Source organism: Panicum virgatum, chromosome 1K (genome assembly GCF_016808335.1).
Source record: "Panicum virgatum strain AP13 chromosome 1K, P.virgatum_v5, whole genome shotgun sequence".
Taxonomy (NCBI): domain Eukaryota; kingdom Viridiplantae; phylum Streptophyta; class Magnoliopsida; order Poales; family Poaceae; genus Panicum; species Panicum virgatum.
Genome location: NC_053136.1, coordinates 16,604,717 through 16,629,115, shown reverse-complemented (window position 1 = coordinate 16,629,115; position 24,399 = coordinate 16,604,717). Strand labels below are relative to the sequence as shown.

The 24,399-nt window shown below is 45.7% G+C and overlaps 1 protein-coding gene and 2 pseudogenes across 2 annotated transcripts; 2 read left to right on the top strand and 1 right to left on the bottom strand.

Moving 5' to 3' along the window:
- Positions 1–714: 714 nt before the first annotated feature.
- LOC120697566 lies at positions 715–6,308 on the bottom strand (annotated as a pseudogene).
- Positions 6,309–8,199: 1,891 nt separating this feature from the next.
- Positions 8,200–9,496, top strand: LOC120651637 (annotated as a pseudogene).
- Positions 9,497–17,650: 8,154 nt separating this feature from the next.
- LOC120697508 (fatty-acid-binding protein 3, chloroplastic) lies at positions 17,651–24,062 on the top strand. 2 transcript variants are annotated; one of them, XM_039980766.1, is made up of 5 exons: positions 17,651–18,015; positions 21,703–21,801; positions 22,110–22,253; positions 22,327–22,541; positions 23,669–24,062. In XM_039980766.1, exons 1-5 carry the CDS (start codon positions 17,808–17,810, stop codon positions 23,828–23,830), a joined length of 828 nt encoding a protein of 275 aa, XP_039836700.1. In that variant the 5' UTR covers positions 17,651–17,807; the 3' UTR covers positions 23,831–24,062. The 2 variants fall into 2 exon arrangements, with proteins under 2 accessions (XP_039836700.1, XP_039836708.1); XM_039980774.1 differs by lacking the exon at positions 22,110–22,253 and having other exon boundaries at positions 17,683–18,015.
- The last annotated feature ends 337 nt before the right edge of the window (positions 24,063–24,399 follow it).

Sequence of the window (24,399 nt, the reverse complement as noted above, 5' to 3'; positions counted from 1 at the left end):
TAAGTCGTGTTTGTAGCTTGTTCTACTAGTTTAGCAACTTGCGCTTTTACATGAGCTATAATTTTAACAAGCCACAACCACAAGCATTAAAAGTTTGTTCTAACACCTACCACTAATACGAGCGTTGTTTGAGATAGCAGCTATTTCGTAACAGATTTTGATTGGCTCCCATTGAACCCCGGCTCAACCTCGGCTCCTCTGATTTGTTGCTTTAGGAGCTCTGCCAAACAAGCCTGTAATGTGAATCATGAATAATAAAAAAATTACATGACACGTCAGTCAGATGATCGAGAAGCTAGAAAGGGACTGTGATTGACAGATTGTGGTCCTGTGCGCATGCATCACATGGTGTACAACAGTTGGCTACCTAGATTCGGACCTAATGGGTTGGCCCACTTGCATCTTAGGGCTTCCACAATGGTAATATAGTCAGTACTGTCTACGTAGTTAGCTGATGTGGATGTGGGAGAAAAGAAATAAGACTATTTAACACTATTGGACCCACATGCTCCTTTCACACGATCTTGGGCTACGTGAAATAGATAAGCTATTTGCTCGTAGCTAGTGACTACTCTCTCTTCTCCTTTTTGCTTGCCACGTCACATCTAGATAGCCAAATAGCTAGTTGTTGGAGACGCCACTTATAGTGGAAGGCGCGCACTATTGCCCCCGGAATTATTAGGTAAATAGTCTGGCAAAAGTGTGTATTGGGTCTTGGCATGATAAATAGTCTTGCATTCGGTCCGCATAATCAATATAAGCGTAACACATTTTTATGCATCCAAATTTAAATGTCATACAATCCATGGCAATAGTAGGAAAAGTTAAACAGAACAGAATATCATAATTGAGTCATAAAAATTTTTGATGGAGCACTTGAAGCCACAGCCTGTGGAGACACGATTCCCTTGACGGCCAGCTGCACCTTGCTAGAAAGGAGCAGAGAATTTGACAGATGGCCTTTGCTCATAGAACTGTATTTTTGAAAGCGAAATAATCAAATAATTTGGTGGCAAAGCATAACAGTAGCAGGTGCTTAATAACATTATCTGTGTGCTTAATAACATGACCCAACAAAATCATCGCAGATGAAAGCTGTGAAACAACATACATGTACCTGAGTTTGGGAGCACCAGAGCAGCAGCATCCTTGGTAAACCCTGCAGACGGAGGCCAATGGAGACATTTAACAAGATTCACATATAGGTTCACATACAGAAGAAGTTTTCTATGGAAAGGAAGAAAAGAAGTCAATGGTGGCAGCTGCCTAGTAGCATGGGAAAAGGTCATGCGACCACTTGACCTTGGGGGGTTGGGCATCCACAATCTTGAGATTATGGGATAGGCCCTCCAAATGTGTTGGCTTTGGATAGAAAAGACCAACCTGATCGGCCAAAGAAGTTTACAAGTAAGATTGTGTGCCATTCTATTTAATAGATGCTCACTAGTTTAACTTAGTGGCTCAGTTTAGTAATCAAGTACCAACAACTAGGGCTTAGCGAAAATGTAGCATCACTACAGATGCAGAATAATTTGTAGTACTTCTTTTCATGCTAGAAATCCATACCTCATCAAATCGTATTAGGGTCACAAATAGGCGAATATCAGCCTCTGTCAGCTGGTTGCCACATATATACCGTTGCTTGCCAAGAATCTCCTCGCATTTGTCAAGAGCCTCATATAATCTTGTCACAGCCTGCAATTATCGACCACACAAGATCCGGTCAGAATTGGGAACCTGTTTGACCAAACCCTGTCTCCCATAAATCATAGTCGATGAATGTACTACCTCGTCATACGGCCCCTGCTTCTTGGCAAAGCCACACTTGTACACACCGTTGTTTATGGCGTCGTAGACCATCTCATTGATCTCATCAATGGATGCCCGGAGTTGAACTGGATAGAGGTCAAGCCCTGGGTTCCTAGCGATGTCATTGAACTCGGTGTTGAACATCCGGATGATCTCGGAGCTCTCGTTGTTCACCACCGTCTTGAGCTGCTTGTCCCAGAGGACCTGCAAATGGAACAGTAAAATTAGTTCAATTGTTGTGCCTGCTGAAGACAGATGGGGGGCGTTCTTCAAAATCGAGACCCACGGGGACGGTTGGCTTCCCGGCGTAGTTCAGGCTGGCAATCTCGTAGAGCTCCTTGACACTCTTAGCACCGTTGAGGGGGTCCGGCTCGGCGCCGGGTTCCTCGTCGGCGGTGGTGGGGAACTGTGACAGAACCGCCAAGTTAAACGGCTTAATTAAGCGTAATGGCCATCATTTGAACGCATCAGGCGCATTAGCTTAATTAAGTGTAACCTGACAGCCTGTTTCCAACCCACAGGCCGATCGAAACACACCAGAAGTCTCGCGCGACGGCAAGCACAGACGGTACCAGCATAATATAATTTCACAACAATAGATAATAACATAAATATTTACAAAATAGCTTTAAATTTAGAATTTACATAAAATAAATGACAGCAGCAGAAGAGAATATGACCTGAGAGGAAGAAATTTGATTGAGAACCAATAAAACAATACGATAATTATGAACACGCGAGGACGTCACATCGAGCCCACTGATGCGAATCCTGGTTAGCTTCTATACCTGAAATAGGGTAAACAACAAACCCTGAGTATACTAATACTCAGCAAGACTTACCCGACCAGTGGGTATAACTTAGCCCACATATCTAGACATGCACGGCCTTTGGTCAGTGGTTTGTTTTGCAGAACAGCAACTAGAGGTGTATCCTTACTTTCCATGTTTTAGCCGCATATTTTAAATAGATAAACTCTTACTAATGTTTGCCTGTCTAAACACTCAAGTTGGGACATACAAATTAAGATTCAGAATAGTATCCATTTAATGTTTCTAATATCCTATCTCATTTGCTACGGTGTGACAAAGAGACCAAGGCCCTCATAACCGCGAGACACGGCGAATCGATCCGATTTAACCTTGCAAGGTGGACCTAACCAACACGGCCCGTATTTGCCCCGTCGGACAATACAAACCAACCATTCCCCTCCCCGCCTCGAACTACAGGACCGCCCCACCAGCGTATAGTCAGCCGAGCTCAACGAGAGACCACCAAAAGTAAATACATGCATCCCAATTCTCCGCGACTACTCGACTCGCCCTAAGGGGTGGGAAGGAGTCCTGTACTTTCGAAGTAAGGCAGTACTCGGCTTACCGGTTTCGACTACCTCCTACTCCCGGCATGCAGTTAGTACAATTCAATCCCCGATCAGCACTGCCACAACGACCGGTCCTTAATCGACACGGGCGGGACTAAGACACACAGGAACCCTGTCCTGCTGCCATACCTATCCATCATCCCCGCCCGGTCTCACATCTGCATATCCATTTCAATCCATTTCTCAATTACTGAAGTATAACGACAATAATGTATCTTGCGAGTAACCGGCAATTACTCGGCTTCTAAAGTTTTCCTATATCTCGGGAGTGACGAGAAGTCACTCGTCTTCTATCGAGAACTTATTAAGCATAGCAGTTCTATCGTCCTATACATGATAGTACAACTCCAGGAATCTAAGGATCATGCAACTAGGGTTCCAATCAACTCCTGAAACATAATGCACAAGTAATAAAAACGTATATAGATATCATAATTTAAAATAATCGGACATGCACCGGGGCTTGCCTGGGATTAACACTAAGTCAGTGTTAGTTAGATGACACTTGCTTGGCGAGTATTCCGGTCCAAGCATGTACTCCTGGTTCTTTGCCTCTTCTGGATATGTCCACCAAACATCGTCTTCGTGTTCTGTTCCAATATCACATCCTTCACGTGGTTCATCTATCGTACCTAAATGAGGTGCAATAATGCATATGTATGAATGCACAGAGGTACAATAGACAATGCATCAAAAAGAGCAAGCAAGACAAACACAAGGTCACGACTGAGCATCCATAAGCATGAGGTCATGAGCTAGCTTTAGCAAACATACAAATAATATCAAGCTTCAACAAGAGTTGCATGAGCAATATCTAACATGTTATACATGACTTATGATCACCAGAAAACATAGCATCCAACCCCAAATTAATTTATCTAAAGCCTTTCTTAATTTATTTAGATAATAAGACATATAGGCATATATATATGATCATACATGTAAAGTGCACAATAAATTCTACCAAAATCACAGTAGATCACCAATACTCCTAATAGTCTACTGCATAAATTTCACATGCTCAGGTTTTATATTTTATTGATTATAAAACAGACAAATCTTTATTGCACTTAATCGTGTGAGAGCAAGTTAAATGTAAAACTTCATATTTTCTATAAACACATGGCCATATTATATTTTTTAGACCAAAATAACATCATATAAGGGCAATGGAATCACATTTTCCATTTTTACACATTTCTATTATTTATAAACTATTTACTTAGCATTCAACAAGTTAAATCAAAAACTCGGTCATACTACCCTCAATTAACTTGATATTTTTACCACAGTGCAAACATCACAATAATAGCCTACCATAAAAATTTCATATCATTTAGAGCAATATAACTGCAGTTATGAAAAAGACAAGCAACACTAGCATTAAAACCTTAACAAGCATAAATCTATTTTTACAGCAAATATTTTCAACTAACACCCATCATATTATGATTCCACTGCATAGATCTACTCACAAGGATTCCAAAACATCTTAATTTGCTATTTTACGATTTTTCTACTATTTTCTATGGATTTTCAAAGTTTCAAGCGATTTAGTCCCTGAAATACTATTCATATGAGTCTATGACAATGCAGAAAACCCCCTGCACTTGTTTCAATTGCTGCACGAAGTCCCTAGTCGCGAGTTGAAGCAGAGCAGCAAGGGGAAACGACGATTTCGGCGATGGGGATGCTTCACGGCGACGAGGGAGGGGTGGGGGAGTATGAGGGCGATGAGGACTACCTGTAGGTGGGCTTGGTTGGGGTTGGGGGCGACCGGAGAGGGCCGGCGACGGGAGCAGTACCACAGGCGGTGATGGCGGCGGCGCTCTCGCCGACGGCGAGGCGGGTCGACGACGGGGAAGCCATGGGAGGATTCATTAGGGTCGGACGGAGTAGGGGCGCTCGGCGGTGCGGCGCAGGGGCGCGTGCGCCCGGCTCGCGACGAGCAGCAGCATGCCGGCGGCGGCATGGCTCGGAAACGAGCGCGGAAACTCGTGGAACGCGCTGGAACGAGGAGAGCATGAGCATTAGTGCCTCACCTAGCTTCGATTTGAGCCGCTAGACGAAGAAAATGGTGGCCGGAGCTAGGAGTTCCACGTCGAGGTGGAGCTCGATGGCCATGGATGGCTGGCGGCCGGAGAATCCTTGTTTCCCGGCCGTGCGGCGGTCGGGCTCATGTCAGAGGGGCTGAGGAGGAAGCTAGAGAGGTGAGGGAGCTTCGGTTGGCGGCGATTTGAAGATGGTGGGGCGGAGGCCGGGGATTTGGCCGGTGGACGGGAGCCGCACGAGCTCATTCGAGCTCTGCTCGAGGAAGAAGAAAGGGAGAGGAAGGAGAGGGCAGTGGGCGAGCAGTAGCAGAAGGAAGGGGCAGCACGGCGGCAAAGCGGGACACGCGGAACGCGCGCGTCGTTCGGCGGTGTCGTGGCCAAATTGGCCTTGGTGACCCCGGCAAATATCGGGGCGTTACAGGAACACTCACCCCAGATGGTCGTCAGTCTCCTTGGTCCTCTCAAAGATGGGCTTCACGGCTTACGATTCCGTAAAAGAAAACTCAAATTAATCGTTGGTTGAGCGAGCGAAACTAGAGATCCGTTGACATCCGCTTGCCGGCTTGTTGGGATCACCGTGACGCCGATGACGTGGTCGAGGCCCTTAAGCTTGAGGAAGGCGAGGCACCGGGACGCCCAGGGGCACGTGTAGGAGACATAGAGGTGGTACCGCCCCGGCACGGCGGGGAACCTGGCGGAGGCGCCGCTGGACACAGAGCTCCGGAAGGTGGACGGCGACCGGTCGAAGGCGCCGGTGTCGGTGACCTCGTCTAGCGCCGACCGCGCCATCTGACGTGCAGCAAGGAAACAGAGCACATGGATCCAAAAGTCCAGGGTCAATAACGTCAGCAGCTAGGCAGAGGAGCAAGCAATCAAGCCTCGGAATCGACCAGGCGAGACGAGACTACCTTGACGGTGTTGGTGGAGTAGCAAGCGGCGGCGGAGGTGGAGAACGTCCGGGCGGCGAGGAGGCGGCGGGTGAGCAGGAGAGAGGAAGGGATGGCGAGAGTGGGCATGCGAGTTGGTAGTCTATGGAGTAGTAAAGCGGTGGTGTGATGATAAAATAGCATGCTCGTCCACGAGGCACAAAATATCCTTTTGACTTCTGATCCCACTCGGACATTTTCCCTTCCCTTCCGGCCTTCCGTCTCTCTCTCTCTCTCTCATCCCGTCTCCAGGCAGTGAGGTTCCGATGTCCATGGAGGTGCCGAGATCGTGTAGAGTGGGGATTCTTGGATCCCCAAATGTTAGGTTTAGGTGTGATAAAAAATTTTATTATGCGATAACATTTGTCTATGGAATTTAAGCATAACAATCTCTTAGAGCATCCCAGCAGATTTGCTATAATGGATACATATCCCTAAAAACTGTCAGGATACCTAAAATTCAAAAAAAACAGCTCCAGCAGATTTGGTATATGGATACATATCCCTAAATTTTTTAGCAAATTACTTAAATTTTTCTCTCCTTGACCCAAATATACCAAACCAAAGGATGGATTGAATCTTCTTTTCACGCGCGGGACAAGGAAACTACCAGGCCCAGGACATTTCCGGCCTCAAAACGAGCCCTCTCCGGCCGCGCCCCTTCGTCCCCGCCGCCCCCGCTACCGACGCCGCCCCGCCACCGACACCAACCTCCAATCCAGCCGTACCCCGCCACCAACACCACCCCTCTTCATTGCCGCCGTCCGCTGCTCCCGCGGCCGCTGCTCCCGCGAGGTGCCGCCACTACCCCTGGAGCTGGAGGCCCGACCGCCCCAGGAGCTGGAGGTCCACGCCGCTACCTGGAGGTCCGGCCGGCTCCCGGAGGCCCGCGCCGCCGCCATGGAAGTCTGGCCGGAGGGCTCAAATCCGTCAAGGCGCCGGCGGCCAGATGGACGAGCAGGACGCCGCGGGACATCACCCTGGCAGATTTTGGACGTCCACTTGTTTTCAAGATTACATCTGACTCAGATGAAATTTGGATGTGAGACCAGTGCCATTGGAAGCTCTATGAAATTCCGTTTCCATCCTAAGAGAACGTCTAGAACAGACACCGAATGTGCCCTGGGAATCATTGATATATTATTTGTACCTTCAAAACACTGTGGAAGCTGGAGACAAGTAGGTCCAGTGCCAAGTCGACCGACCTCTGCCCACCACCTTTTGCCCCCAACTTCGTCCAGGAGGCTGATATGTGGACCCTTAAGTTGGTTCTTGGTGCTTGAGCCGAAAACACGTCGATTTGCCTTGGTTGTGGGCCAATGGATCCTTATGCGCGCGCATGATTTTGTCGAGAGAGTGTTGCATTGGATTGAGAGGTGTTTCCTTTGCTCTCAAGTTGTGCTTCCATATAAATTTTACCAACACTTTGTGGAATTTATTAGTCATAAATTCTGCCACTAATGTTGATGCTCGTCCTTTATGCTTTTATATGTATGAGTTGTCGCCAGGGGTTCGACACTTAGGAGCCGCGGGTGTGGGGGAGCGCGGGTGCGGGGAGGAGCTGAGTAGATGAGTAGAGAGGGCGCCCGATCATTACCGTAATCAGGGGCGGAGCCACGTTGACGTCTGTGGGTGCGGCTGCGCCTACAAAATTTTCACAATCACTTATATTTCCTAGATTTTGACCATGTTTGCTTCAATTTCATATATGTACTATAAAGTGCCGCAGCCCACTCCATTTGTCTCTAGCTATATGTACAGTAAAAATTATACATCTCAAAAGATTAAAACGACTAATAATTTAGAACAGAGCGGTACAAGCGAGCCGGCAAATGGCAGGGACCATAGTTTTCTTGTTCTATTCGGATTTGAACGGCGGTTTGGATGGTGCCTTAGCGCTGTCGGAAATCAATGTAGAGCACGGCTCTAGCTCGGCCTCTCTCCACGAATTCTACTTCGAATCGATGACGCGTTTTGAGTCCTATATATATCTCGAGGCCCCACCGCCGGTGCCATATATTCCCATCTTTCTCTCGGCGTGCAAGGATCCCATCTATCCGTCCTCGATCAATGGCGGCGGTGGTGGCGGCATCCCGCAAGCGTCCGGCGCCCGACGACGTAGCCTGTCCCCCGCCTGCGGCGGCCAAGAAGCGGGCACGCTATCAGTTCTCGAGCATCGACGACTACGAGAAGCTCGAGGTGATCGGGGAGGGCGCCTACAACGTCGTGTTCAAGGCGCGAGATAGGCGAACGGGCGAGAAGGTCGCCGTGAAGTGCATCCACGGCGGCGGGCCCGACCGCTCCGCCGTGTTCCGTGAGGCCGGGTGCCTCGCCGCGTGCCGCGGCCACCCGTCGATCGTGCAGATCAAGGACGTCGCCGCCGACGAGGAGACCGGGGACCTGTTCATCGTGATGGAGCTCGCCGGCTCCAGCTTCCGCGACTGGCTCACGAGGCCCTTCTCCGAGGACCGGACGCGCGAGTTCATGCGGCAGCTGCTGGACGCTGCTAAGAAGCTGCACAGCACCAGGACGCTCCACCGCGACATAAAACCGGAGAACGTCCTCCTCGTCCCCGGCGGCGCGCTCAAGATTTGCGACTTCGGCTGCGCGACGCCGATGAAGCCCGCCGGGACGCCGTACCCGGAGCGGCGCGTGGGCACGATGCAGTACTGCTCGCCGGAGCAGCTGATGGGTAGCCGGCGCTACGGGCCGGCGGTGGACATGTGGGCGCTGGGGTGCGTCATGGCGGAGCTGCTGACGGGCCAGCCCCTGTTCGAGGCCGACACGGAGGAGGACGTGCTCCAGCAGGTAAAGGACCTGCGAGACGAGCTCAGTGCGATAGGATTGCATGCGTTCGTGTCCTGCCGGAGCTGTCGCAGGCCGGGCGCGAGGTCCTCGCCGGCCTTCTGAGATTCGACCCCGACGAGAGGCTCACCGCAGCGGATGCGCTCCAGCACCGGTGGTTCACGGAGGACGCCAAGTCCCCTGCCGTCGCAGAGGCAGAGTACCCTTACCCTGGCTTTGTTCCTCTGTTCTCCGCAGCATAGTAGCCTCCTGAGTCTTGACAGCGGTGCCAGATGATTGCAGAGAGCGTCTGGCCCAAATTCATCGACGCTCGTCCTTGAAAGCACTGTTTTGTATACCTTCAAAGGATTGTAAATCCGTCCTTCCGTTCTCAGTTATCTAGATTAGTTGTCAGGAACCCTAAAAAGGAATTAATGCATTGTTGCTCCCTTGCCATGTGCCAGATGGATCTGCAACATGGAATGGAAATTTACCTTTGTATGTATGATAAAGAATGTATCATTTATGATTATCCTGATCGGAAAATACTGACAAATTATGTATATTCTACTCTTTTGCACAAAAATTGAGATTAACTCACTGGAATTGTCTAATTCTAATTGCTATTTGGTCATACTGGAGCAATTGAATCTATATCTATATCTATATCTATTTCTAAAGCAAACATTGTGGTCTCTCCGTCCTCCGCTTCTCCACACATACGGGTCTATCGGTTTGATGCTGCCTATCCCAATCCGATCCGATTTCCATCTGTTCCCGATGATGCTCCGGCTCTTCTTTCCCTAGCTTCTCATCAAATACTCATCGCCGCACCTCTTCTAATCCCGCATCTCTTCGTCACGGTCGCCGGTGTTGCGATCCCGCTTCTCATCCGAAGGCTAACGCTGCTCAAACCCTTGAACCTGCGGATTCAAAGATCGCGAGGGATCACGGTGGTATACGTACGGAGTTCCTCGGCAAGGATTGGTGGTACCCCGCCGTAAACAGAATACACAGGTTCGTGCGCCTTCTCCCCGACATGGACCTACCCTTCTTTTTTTTTTCTTTTTGTGTGTGTGTGTGTTCGTTCGTGACCGGTTTGCTGTTTACACCTCTTGGGCTTCTATACTGTACCTGGGCATGGTGATTTTCTTTCCCATAAGATGAGTCATTAACCTCTTATTCTTCATAGATTAGTTCTTGCCAGCAAAGCCTTGAAATTCATAGCAGTGTTCTCAAACTATCAGATATGATTTGGCAGTGTTCTCAACGAGGATCGGATCAGTACTGCGCCGCCGCTGTAAAGAGAACACGCAAGTTCGTGCACCTCCCTATCTATCGTGGGCCCCTTTTGAATCTTTATGTAAGTGCAGTGGCTGGTTCGTGTGTATCCGGCCATGGTCAACGAAGCCTTGAAATTCATAGCTGAACAGCCTTGAAATTCATAGCTGAACGTGTGTACTATCAAATTTCAGACCGCAGAGTTATATTCCTATTGACTGTCTTGAGAGTATTTTTATACATGACTCAATGATGACTAGGTACATGTTTCTTTTGTAGATTTAATTGATGCTAATATTAGCACTGGTTGGTGAAACCATGGAATCTAATTTGCAACCACCAGATCCTAGAGAACGTAGAAGGCAACGGGATAGAGATCGATATGCACAAATGTCTGATCAGAAGAAAGGTGAAGTACTCAAAAAGCGTCGTGAAGCCCGTCGACAAAAGAAAGCTGCAGCCTCTCTTGATATTCAGAATCAATGTCCATCAATTACTTTTCAAGACAATGAAAAGGATACAGAGCAACCAGTGTTAATAAATTTACAAGCCATCTCAAATACCGACATGCCAGGCCAAGAAAGCATAGTGGATTGCGTCCAAACACTAAATTACTCTGCTACAGGTATATACTGATGACTTATCTAATTTGATAGAAATATTTCCATACATAAGAAAATAGTATAGAGCATATGCAATACATATTTATAGGAAAGAAATTAGAAATTGATGCTAATACCTTATTTATCAATTTTATTCATTTGATATGTTTCTAGGAAATAAGTGTGCCTGTCATCCCCAACATTATGCTAGCTTGTCAGTGGAACAAGAAATACTATCCAAGAAACTCGAATCCAGACATGCAAAAGATAGAGCACGCTATGCAAATATGACTTTGGAACAGAGGCAAGCAATACGTGATCATCAAAATGGACGAAATGCTACAACCGACCAAATTGAAACAAGGCGTGCACGTCAGAGGGCACGTTATGCAAATATGACTTCCGAGCAGAAGCATGCAAAGAGAGACCGTGAATATGCATGTGGAGAGTTCCGACGTAATACTTTGGGTCCCAAATCTATTGCTATGGAGAACCCTTTGTATAACCCATCGGATTATCCCTATGATTGACACAAGCAATGATTTCTTGATCCATCAATTGGAATCTAAATCCCAATCGGAACCCGAACAACCATCAATAGCTCGTGCGGTCACGGCACGTTTGTACATGAAGTGAAAGAGAAAAAAAAATTTGACCCTATATAGATCAAGGTAAAATTTATACTACTCGTAGCAACGCACGGGCACTCTACTAGTATACTATAAAAGTTGAAAGAATTGAAACTCTTTATCACCAATATTAGACCCACCTTATTCCTCACGAAGGTCCCACTTGCCAGTCCAAAGGTTTGACAAAAGGGGTGGAGACCCACAAAATTGATAGAAGAAAAATGTTTCCACCCAAAAATTAAAAAAAATTCATCAAAGCCTTCCACATGCCCACCTGGTGTACCCCCTGTATGGAGCACCCTCACGCGCACATTAAGGGAGAAAAATTATCCCCCATATTTCTTTCTTTTTGTGCACAAATAGAAAATAGAGTAGTATAAATGGAGAGGCATAAATTAAGTATTTATACTTTTCATACCAATCAATCAAGGGGCTAATTGCACCATCAAGATGTCCATAACTATGGGAGAAAAATTATCCCCGTATATTTCTTTCCTTATACCAAACTCGACTTATGAATATACTTATGAGTCACTCAAACGGATAAAAGAAAATAGAGTAGTATAAATGGAGGAGTCTAAATTAAGTTGTATAAATTCTTTCCATACTAAAAAAATAGAGATATTTTCATGAATCAATCGTGGGGCTATTTGCAACATCAAGACATGCAAAACTACGGGAGAAAATTTATCCCGTATATTTTTTCCTTATGCACAAACTTTGACTTATGAATATTTCTTTCATTACTTTTGAATCACTCAAACAGATAAAAACAAAATAGAGTAGTATAAATGGAGAGGTCTAAATTAAGTAGTATAAATTCTTTCCACACTAAACCAAGATATCTCTATGGATCCATCAAGGGACTAATTCCAGGTTCCCTGATTGCCGCAGGAAGTCTTTTCAAAAGCATATGATGTCTCCCTGCCTTCCTGCCTTCCATCACCACACCTATAAAACTATACATCTTTTTGGGTTAATCATTCATCCCATTGTTGCCACTGCAACATCAAGAAGCTGCTACCATCTGATTTCTTCTTCCAAGACAGGCGCTCGGAAGGGGGCTAAAGCTGTGGCAAGCATCTGCTGCCACAAAGAGCAATAGGATGTCACTTCCAACACCAAGGTCTGCCTTCTGCCCATGTTGCAATGTTTGTTCGGATAGCAGTTTTATGTTGTTGGTTAGGCAGGAGATGCTGCTCATCTTAGGTTACCGACATCCAACAACATCCTTATTTCCCTGGTCGTTGCTGCCGGCGTTCCCGTTCTCCCACATTACGTGGATGTCGGCACTAGCGCCCATTATCTTGGAGGTCACTGGTGCCCGTTGTCCCTAGAGGTCACCAGCGTCCCTTGTCCTGCTAGAAGCCGGTCCTAGAGGTGCGAATTAAGCTACGCTGGTTGTTTCGTCGCTGGATGCAATGGTGCACAGAAATTTGTAGAGATAAGGTTCTATTATCCATTCGAACATTTATTGATTTTTTCTTGCCTCCATTTTTTTGAAAAAAGAAAATTTTATTGATTTCAAGAAGTTACATCAAGATGATACGACTTGAAACTTTTCCGACCTATGTCAAAACGGCACACAACCTAAAAAAGTCTGAAACACACAAGGACATACTAATGACTATCAATGCTAAGAATGCATGCATTCGAATGTTTATTTGGTCACCCTGTGTTGATCCTCATGATCGGCGCCCCTCGTATGCCGCTTGCCATCGTTGCGCCAGGACGCCAATCAGCCTGGCTGTATTTTGCACACTGACGACCAAAGATCGAGCTCTTTGCTGAAACTGCTAGAGCTAAAATGTTGTTCTCATTTCACTTTTGATATATTTTTTATTAGGTTGCTTATAGGAAACCATGTATTCTTACTTAATATATTTTTATTTCACGGATAGCATCTCCACTAGTTAGATAAAAGACAGACATACAAGGCTCGAAAATCTGCTAAATTTTAATTATTAGAAGAATTCAATAGTGATTTGCCAAGACATCCTAACCAAACGCGTGCTTTATAACTCTACATCCACATCAAAATATGATTATACCATTACAAGAACTTCAAAACAAAATCTCATAATATTTTGATCAAAGTAGTAAAATTATTTTTTGAAAAATAAATTTTACTTTCTTTATCATATAAAATAGTCACAAGTTACTTCATATTATATATATTATTGGCAGTTACTTTCTATCATAAACCACAAACCACAGATTACTTTTTCTAACATTCGGACTACAATATTTTTTTTCTCAACTTCACCGATTATAAACTTACTTTTTTTAAAAAGTCATGGATCACGAAGTTATTTTTTTATCATTAATGCACTACACAAAGGCACTTTTTTTTTACTTTTACGGAGTACACATTTATTTGTAATGGGATAAAACCTTCCATCTCAGAAAAGTTTTAAGAGATATCTCCTCTTAAGTAAAACTAAATGGAAAGAATTTCTAGTCATCTTTATCTTTACTTATTACTTATAAAGAGCGGATCGTTTCTGCTATATCTTTGATTTTGGTACGTCATCTCTCGTTAATAGGTGGGGCCGGAATAGGTTCTATCTCAGTGTGTTCTAGCAGTTTTTGTTCTTTGTCGGTCCGCCTGTTGGTATCCAAAACGAACTCGAACTACTCTGCTACCTCACCTCAACTGAAAGACCCACCGGATCCCCTCTTGCCTGCGTTGTCGGTAGTCTCCGCCCCTGCGTGAGCCCCGGCCCGCAGGACTGACGACTCGATGCGTCTGCCCGTGGCACGATGTCCCCGCCCAAACCGCAACGTCCCTGGCTCACTGCACGCGCCGACGGGAGCAGCGGCGTCCCCTCACCGGGTGCAGAGGTCTGCTGCCTTACCTATCATTGGAGAGAGGAAGCAGCAATTGAAGGCCATGGCTGTGATTGGAGAGAGGGAGAAGCGATTGAGAGAAAGCACGGGAGAGAGAGAGAGAAGCAGAGCAACGATTTTAGATAGAAGAGAGCAGCGATTTATCTTTTTAATAATTCAGAGTAGCGATTGAGAGAGAGAACACAAAGATAGTAGAGTGTGCGTTGTGTATTGCTTTTTTTTTACGATTGTGTTTTTGTGTTTTTTCCAAATAGTTGTGTGTGTTATATATGTAATCACTCGGCATGACCAATATGCGTGAACCATCGATACTATATTTGCAACAATTATTTTAATGGCTCTATAAACCATGAAACCTATGCAATGAAAATAGACAATTAAAATTAGTACCGCAAATGTAGTAATTCAATAAATATTAGGAAAATAGGGAGGCAGAGAGATTGGTTGGAGTGCAAAGAAGTAGAGGCTGAAATACATATGTTATATATACTAGTATAGTGCATGTACTTGTTACAGTTAATATAATAGATCTACGTAATATCATCAACTTTATGTTCATTCACTTTATATACAGACCATGCTGTGATTGTGCGAGAAATTGATTGTCGATGTTCCGATTAGGATTCGGATTGATTTGTCCGGACTCGGATTAGGATTCCGATTGACGGACCAAGAAAACATTGCTTGCTTTAGAAACGCTCGGTACCCACCTATCTTTACTTTCATATAAATGTAAAAAATAAAATGTAACTTTATATCATCTTCATCCATCATGCAGAAAACCATGCAAACATTTACGGTAGTGAGACTATGATTATTTATTACTCTTTAGTTGTGCAAAAAATTATATAAATATATATAACATAAAATGTATTATATTATTATATTTATATTAGTTTGGACCGTAGCAACGCATAGACCTATTTGCTAGTATTATTTATAAATTAATACATGTGCCCGACCAAGCTAGATCGGACCCTCACTCCAACAGAGCAGTCCAAGTAAAATGTGCGTTGAGAGCAAGTATTGTAAACATTAGAGCAAGTATTATGGTGGACTAAAAGCAGACTGAATGATGAGGTGGAGGAGAGAGAGGGAGTAGGTTGTAAGCTTGCAGCCAGCTTTGCCACAAGAAATAAAAAAGTTTGTGGGATAGACAAGTGGATCATATTGTTAGAGGAGTTAAGGTCCTATTGGGCCTTAGCCCATTAGGGTTAATTAATCGCTTGCTTAGGGGTCAAGTAAACCTCTCTATATAAGGAGAAGAGATGTATCAATCTAATCAAGTAAGAGATTAGAAGGAAATCCCTTCTCTCTTGCTTGATTAGATTGATACATCTCCTCTCCTTATATAGAGAGGTTTACTTGACACATAAGCAAGCGACTAATTAACCTCTACCGATAACTTTGGAAGAACTCGTCGCCCTGATGACCAAGCTGCTCGGCGACATGGAGGCGCGCATGGTGGCGCGCTTGTCCACCTTGGAGTCGAGGTTCGCGGCCACCTTCCCGTCGTTCACCGCCCCCAGCCCCGTGCCACCACAGCAGCACTGCGAGGGCATCTTCACCGGGGGCGTGGATGGCATCAAGGCAGCGGCGGCGCCGCTGCAGGCAGCGGCATGCTGCCGGCGTCCAGTCATCCCTGCCGCAGCAGCCTTGCCGTCGTTCGGGAAGAAGAAGGTGTTTGCGTGTGAGGATGCCTACCATGTGTCTGCGGCGGTGCGGCTGCAGGCTACAGCACACGGCCTCCTAGCGCGGCGTCAGCTGCAGGAGATGCGCCGGCAGATGCACGAGGCGGCCCTGACGGCGGCCGACCTTAGTAAAGGGGAGCGTGTCCTCGCCCCGTCGGATGGCCACCAGCAATCGCGCCGGTCTGCTGCTGTCTTCATGCGTGGGCAGGGTGTTGTTTCCGCAGTCAGCGACCTTCAACTCTACGGCAGCGGCGGTAGGGGAGGCGGTTTGCCCTTTGTCATCGGCAGGGACGCACTGCCTAGTTCCACCCCTTTCCGCTACCGGTCGCCGCGAGGACGCATCCGCTGGACGCGGTCCCGATTAATTCCATGTGGCCGTACCCGCACTCCCCTCTCGTTCCGATGGTCTCTATGGGATCCAGGCGGCTACATACGTGCAAGTCCAGCACACGGAAGGTGTCCGCCTTATTTTCAGGAGCTAAAAATAAAGAGTCGCAGTTTATTTATTTTATTTAAAATAAGCCGAGATGTAAAAAAGCTTGTTCTTAGGTGTTCGGTTTGCGTCTAGTGGAGTCATTGTTAGCGTCATCGTTAGATTGCAGCTTGAGGACAAGCTGCATGTCCAGGAGGAGTGTAGTGTTAGAGGAGTCAAGGGCCTTTTGGGCTTTAGCCCATTAGGGTTAATTAGTCGCTTGCTTAGGGGGTCAACTAAACCTCTATATATAAGGAGAGGAGATGTATCAATCTAATCAAGCAAGATATTAGAAGAAAATTCCTTCTCTCTTGCCGGCCGTGGGTAAAGCCCCGCGGCCGGCGTTCCCAGCGCCCCCAACCTTAGCCGCCGCTCTCTCGCCCTCGCAGCCGCCATCTCGTGAACAGTGCCCGCGGGTACTGTACCGCGGCAGCAGCCATCCCTTCTTCCTCCACAATCCTCTCAATCCCACCACGCACATAACACATATATTAATGATAGGGGAGCTAAACCACTATACAAATAGGCTAAAAAGAAGAGCTGCAAAAAATCTTACAGCCAACAATATTAGTCTTGCTCTTAGGTAGGCCGGCTGCAAGAATTACCCCATCAAATTTGTAATAAGTAGGAGGAAAAACAAGAGAGAAAAGAAGTGCATATTCCTCGAATTTTGTGGGAGAATAAAGTGGGCTAGGCATTACATTAATGATTAGCCGACGTCTATAGTTATACTATTATACCTATATGTGATACGGCGAAAAAATACGCCCCCTCTGTAAGCTGTGGTATTATTTATTTATTATCCATTATCTGATGAATCATATTGTCTGTTTGTTTACAGGGATTAAAGTTTAGCTCCTATCACATCAATTTTTTTCTATTTAAGAATACTAAATAAAATATATTTATAAATTTTTTTGACAGCCGAGTGCTAATTCGCAAACGAATCTAATAAGTCTAATTAATTTATAATTTGCTACAGTGATGCTGCAGTAACCATCATCTAATTATGAATTAATATATTTTATTAGATTCGTCTCGCAGTTTAATTCCGAAATTCAGCAATTATTTTATAATAAAACTTTGTTTTATACTTAAAAGCAGTAAAATTCTTTTTAATGTGACTGGCACTAAAAGTTTAACTCTCGGATCCAAACGTCCCCGACAGCAGCTCCATCCGCTATTGTCAGTGATACACGAACTGGCGGATAAGCCCACGCGGCCGGTCCCGTGTGCATCACCTCGCTAGCACAGCGCGCTCTCCAGTTCCCCACTCCACCTCCGAACTCCAGTCCCGTCTCGGAGCGCCGGGCGGGCAGCGCCGCCGTAGGATGAGCTTGGCGTCAGTCGTTTCTTCCGCGCGGACGTCGTCCCCGGCTTTAGCGAGGGGCACCGCCGGCTCCTGCCGTCGGGCCGCCCGCACGCGCCACCTTCCACTCGGCGGCGCGCAGGTGCCTTCCGCGTGCCAATTAGCCTGCCGCTTCACGCGCAGCGCCGCGCGGCGGCTGCCAGTTGCTCCTGCGACTGGGGGAGGTGCAGGTGAGGTTTCCTGTTAATTGTCTCGTCGTTTTCTCCTCGAGCTTTGCTGCCTAATTTTGCCTGCAACGTGCGGTCTGAACTCTGAACTATGTTGTGAAATTGAAGTTTGGTCGCTTATGTTTCGAAATTGCGTTAATGTAATTGCTTTCGTTGGACAATGGAATGTGTGGGAGAGTAAAAACTTATGCTTGAGTAAATTCTCGAATATGCAGGAGAGCTGCATATCATTGCAATAAGATGATATTTAACATGGTATTTATGGAATGTGTATACTGGTGTAATTGTGTATCACCATACTTATTTATGATATTTAACATGGTATTTGTGGTATAGTAGCCAGAGCCATAGCAGATACTAGCTTATCGTAATGATGTGCTCTGTTACCAGAAAGCTTAAGTGCACATGCACCTTTAAATTAAGATACCTTTTTATTCTCTTGTAAATACTCAGGAAATCAATAGTACCAGCTCACCTGACACGTGGTACACATTTGCGCCAACCATAGAGCTTCTGGTGTGTGTACCATTTTTCTTGTCAACATTCCAAACTGGCTTTGAGTACTGTGTTTGTAAGTTCTTCCACATTTCAGTACTTTCTTAGTACTATGGGATCTACTTCCTCTACATTTCAGTTCACCTCTCTGATGCTAGATAATTAATGCCAGCAACCAGTGTCCTAGGGATAGGATGCAAAAATTCAGATAGTTTTAAGGTGGAGGAAGGTTCAATTGAGAATGATACCTCTTTACTTTAATTTTTCTTTCTTTTATTTACATTCACATGTTAACTAGGAATGCATGCAGTTCATACAATTTCTGGTCCTTGACATCTGGGCTGCCACACCATTAAGTACAAGAAGAATCTTTGTCGCCGCACGCTCATATCTCGAACACCTGCTTCTCCTGTTCCCCTGATAACTCAGACCATTGGACACTTGGACCTGAGCTGAGTGCCATGTAAATTGTGAACTATACACATCTAGCAATATCCAAAATAGTTGAACCTATTTGTCTTCATATTAGACATGAATATGCACGATTTAGATTACATATTGTTATTAGTTTATTACAGGCCTTGTATTATGTGGGGCTGCAAATACTTCCAGCACAAGAAGAAGGCCAGCCAGGTGCAGGATGAGAATCAGACCGATAAGGCACATTAGCTATCTTAGAATTTAGTTGGTTTAGATATCTAGTTAGAGATATGGAGGCCTTTGGTTAGTTCAAGATTGGTTTGTTAGAGATTTGGTTTTATGCATTAGTTTGTGGAGAGCTTGAGAGGGGGGCAAAGAGCCGGCCTATATATATGGCAGCCTTGTAATCTGGAACATGACAACTGAATCTAGTTTCCTCCACCGCCTTCTCAATTAAGCGCAGAGCAGGGAGGATTTGATCCTGTTAGAGGAGTCAAGGGCTTATTGGGCCTTAGCCCATTAGGGTTTATTAGTCGCTTGCTTAGGGGTCAAGTAAACCTCTCTATATAAGGAGAGGAGATATATCAATCTAATCAAGCAAAAGATTAAAAGGAAAACCCTTCCCTCTTGCCGGCCGTGGGCGAAGCCCCGCGGCCGGCGTTCCCAGCGCCCCCAACCCTAGCCGCCGCTCTCTTGCCCTCCCAGTCGCCATCTCGTGAACAGTACCCGAGCGGTACAGTAGCACCGTGGGTACTGTAGCGCGATAACAATCGCCCTCTCTCCCTCTCTCACGATCTCAATCCCAACAACAGCCATAACAATCTGGTATCAGAGATGCCAGGCGACGACAAGTCTGAGCCACCACCGCCGCCGCCAACCATGGAGGGTCTGGCCGCCCTGATGACCAAGCTGCTGAGCAGCATGGGCGACATGGAGACGCACATGGAGGCGTGCATCACCTCTATGGAGTCGCGCCTTCAACCGCCGCCGATGTCGACCCCTACGGCGTCCATGCCCTATGGGATGCCAGGGTACGGATCTACAACCCTGGCGAGTTCTTCATCGACGGCCGCCGCCACGCTGTCCACGGCACCCCCAACGTCTTCGCTGACATCTAGCGCGCCCATCGCTGCTGCCCTCCCTCTCTCTCACGATCTCAATCCCAACAACAGGCATAACAATCTTCTACTTGTGCGACCACGGCGCCCAAAAGCCGTCGGGCGCGCATCATCCTCCGCCCTCCTCCTTCCCACACCTACAACCTGCGCCCACGCCTTGGTAGGGATCCAATTCCTAACAATCTGGTATCAGATATGCCAGGCGACGACAAGTCTGAGCCATCACCGCCGCCGCCAACCATGGAGGGTCTGGCCGCCCTGATGACCAAGCTGCTGAGCAACATGGGCGACATGGAGGCGCGCATGGAGGCCCGCCTGACCTTGTTGGAGTCAAGGTTCGCGGCCGCCTTCCCATCGTTCACCGCCCCTAGCCCCGTGCCTCCACAGCAGCACGGCGAGGGCATCTTCTACGGGGGCGTAGATGGCACTCAGGCAGCGGCGCCGCCGCTGCCGGTTGCAGCGCGTTGCTGGCATCCAGTCGTCCCTGTAGCAGTAGCCTTGCCACAGCTCGGGAAGAAGAAGGCGTTTGCGTGGGAGGATGCCTGCCATGTGTTTGCAGCGGTGCGGCTATAGGCTGCAGCACGCGGCCTCCTCGCGCGGCGTCGGCTGCAGAAGATGCGCTTGGAGATGCAAGAGGCGGCTTTGACAGCGATCGACCTCGGCAATTGGGGGCGCGACCTTGTTCCGTCGGAAGGCCACCAGCGCTCGCGCCAACTCGCCGTTGTCTTCAAGTGCGCGCTAGGTAGCGAACTCCAATTTTACAGCAGTGATAAGGGAGGCGCTTTCCTCCTTGTCATCGGCGGAGGCACATCGCCTAGCGCCATCACGTTCCGTCACCGGCCGCCACGAGGACGTCTCCGCTGGTCGCTGTTGCGACTAATTTCCGGTGGCGATACCTATCCTCCCCTCTCGTTCCGATGGTCTCCATGGGATCCAGGCGGCTACTTACGTGCAGGTCCAGCACAAGGAGGGTGTCCGCCGTATCTTCAAGAGTCAAAAATAAAGAATTGCAATTTATTTAAAATAAGCCAAGATGTAAAAGGCTTGTTCTTAGGTTTTCGGTTTGCGTCTAGTGGAGTCATTGTTAGCGTCATCGTTAGGTTGCAGCTCGAGGACGAGCTGCATGTCCAGGTGGGGTGTAGTGTTAGAGAAGTCAAGGGCTTATTGGGCATTAGCCCATTAGGGTTTATTAGTTGCTTGCTTAGGGGTCAAGTAAACCTCTCTATATAAGGAGAGGAGATGTATCAATCTAATCAAGTAAGAGATTAGAAGGAAAACCCTTCCCTCTTGCCGGCCGTGGGCGAAGCCCCGCGGCCGGCGTTCCCAGCGCCCCCAACCCTAGCCGCCACTCTCTTGCCCTCGCAGCCGCCATCTCGTGAACAGTACCCACGCGGTACTGTAGCACCTCGGGTACTGTAGCGCAGTAGCAATCGCCCTCTCTCACGATCTCAATCCCAACAACAGCCATAACAGATCCTCTCCCTTTGTCATCAGTACCGGCCGGTTTCCTGGTTACTACCCCTTGTAATGCCAATTGTTTTATGAAATATAATTTAAGTTTATCTGTAATGATTTATTTATTCATTGTTGTTCAATTGTTTTTTCTCTTCAAGTATCTTTCATATTATAATGGCCCAGTTCTTTACTATGTCTGTAGTTGGTGATGCTTTTGTTACTGAGGGCTCAACAAATGTGAAGTTTCCTCGGGAGTTAATAGTTCCAGGCTATACAGGATCTTTGGTTATACTTGGCACAGGTACATTTTTCTACCATTTCTCTATGAAAGTAAATTTTGTATTGCATCGTCCTTGTCCATGTCCTTGACAACACAGCTACTGAAATTGAGATTATATTTTTATTTTATATAAAAAAATATTATGGACCTTTTTAGCAATATGAGATTGTTTGTTTGCAATATGCGATTGTTTGTTTGCTTATTGGACAAAAAATATTATGGGCTTTAGCTTCCTGTGGCAACTTAAAGTTATCGGACCTGTTCCCGATTTAATGCATGCATGTACTATATTGTTTACAGTTTGAAATTTGATTTTTAGTCACTTCTAGGTTACAGAGATAAGTTCTTCGTCAAAGTATATGCTGCCGCATTCTATGTAGATTACTCAGTTGGCATTGACACTGAGCAATGGAAAGAAAAGATTGGCATTGAGAGCTTTGATTCTAACTCTGTTTTTGACTCCATTTTTAAAGGTAAGATACAACTAGCATGCCAAAATGATTTAAGAAAGTGTGATATGTACTAATGTTAGTATTTTTTGTGCAGCACCGGCTGTGAAATCATTGAGTATTATTCTTGTTAGAGATGTTGATGGCAAGACCTTTGTGAATGCTTTGAATGATGTCATTGCTCGCCAAATAAAAAAACCAAACGCTGAGGAAGAATCTTCCCTGTCAACGTTCCAGAATACATTTCTTGGGCGCAATCTCAAACAGGGCACAAGCATATATTTAACCTGGCTTGAACCCTCAAGAATGCTGGTGAGTTATAATCAATTCCATGGATCTAGTCTAAAATATAAGATAAGATTTCATAATCTGTTAGAACTACAAGGTCAACAGGCAATTATCCCATGATGCCACAACGAATACAATCAAACAAGAGTTAATAATGCTTCTTTAAGGCTTCATGTCTTGAGATTTGAGCTCACATTTACCTGTGCTTAACTGCTGATACGGCTGTCAGAGCACTATCCAGTGTGCAGTGTTTCATGGTAGTGAGACCAATTCCATCACCTCCGGCAATAGATAGTTGTACAATTGGATAGGATGAATTGGAAAAGAAATGACCTACTAACTTCTTTTGATCAGATGTAAATTTGTTTAGTTCACTACTGGTACAAGAACTGATAAATTGCATAATGAGAAAAGACAAACACAGTGGAACCCTTTATATGTGTACCATAACCTATATTTGAATCTACTAGGATGTAAATCTTATTGGGTTGATGTTATGACGAGTGGAGCTGGCCTGGCCCTAGGCTATCAGCTCGGCAACAGCAGCAGACACTAGTTATCATTAGTTTGTTTTAGATTTGGTTTAAGAAATAAAGTTGTTTAGATTAATCTGGGTTTATTAGATGGCTGGCTATATAAGCACAGCCGCACCATCCATTGTAATCAAGCAAGAACCTAAAAGTAGCCAGAGCCTCCAGAGGGAGGGCAACAGACAGATTCTTCCTGCTGTCGCAACCCAACATTTTCCATACCAAATGACTATATTTTAATCTACCATGATATCTTAATGGTTTGACTAGAGTCAAACTTTCAAAATGGTAGATCTTGATGTTTACTTGAGCCTTACAAAAAGCTGAAATTTAATCCAACCTTAGCTAGAGAGCTGCAATTCTTTTCAGGCTGACGTCTGTTTGCTACTTGATTTTTTAATTTAGTATGTTTGTTTAATTTTTGGAGCTCTCGAACTATTTAATAATAACCTGTAATTTTGTTAATTATTAGCCAGGCATTAGTTTTTTAATCATTTCATTTAAGAAGACTTATAGAAATCCATATTTGCACAATTGCACAATTTTTTAAATAATTAGCCTGTAGAGATTTTTGTAGACAGAAGAACGATTTTGATGCTTTTAACTTTTGTGTTATTGTAGATCTCCATTTCAGAAAATCAAGATCCAAGTCAAGTCGATGCAGAGATAAAATCTGCTACTGTTAATTATGCCCTATACGATGGTTTCTTTGGTAATTCTCCGGTGTCCCCTTCTCTGAGATCATATACTGCTCAGTTGCTGGAAGCTCTTCTTAGGAAGTGACAGTAAACGGTCCTTTATTCCCAAGAAATGCAGGATGTCTGGGTGCCCGTGATTAATAGCCTGCTTAGATAAAGTAAACTAATTTAATTATGAGACAGTTCATATGTAATATTTTTTTGCCACACTTGATGAGATATGGCGATTTTGTCACGCCATTCTGTCGACTATAGTCTTCTTAACGGTCTCCCGTACATTTCCATCATTCCATTTGCCTACCCCAATTTGCTTGGTACTAGAAGGCTTTGTTTTTGCTGTTCCATTTCCATCATTCAACTTACTTGGGACGTTGTCACGCGAGTTTTTTAGTCCAAACTATGCCTAGGTGCTTTCTAGTTATTGGTTAACCTCTATAAGGCAGAAGCAACCTGAAAGCTCTGGCGAGTTTGGACGTTCATCCAGCCTGTTATGATTCATCGCTTTATGACTGCCAGCTGACAAGTTTCTAGTAGATCGGAACAAAACTATTTTACGGTATTTGGCCATCAGCCAGTTTTAAGCTTTTAGCCTTCGATCATGTGCCGTTCATTGCTTGTGTACGTGTGTTCTTAATTAAGGGTAAATTCTTCGCA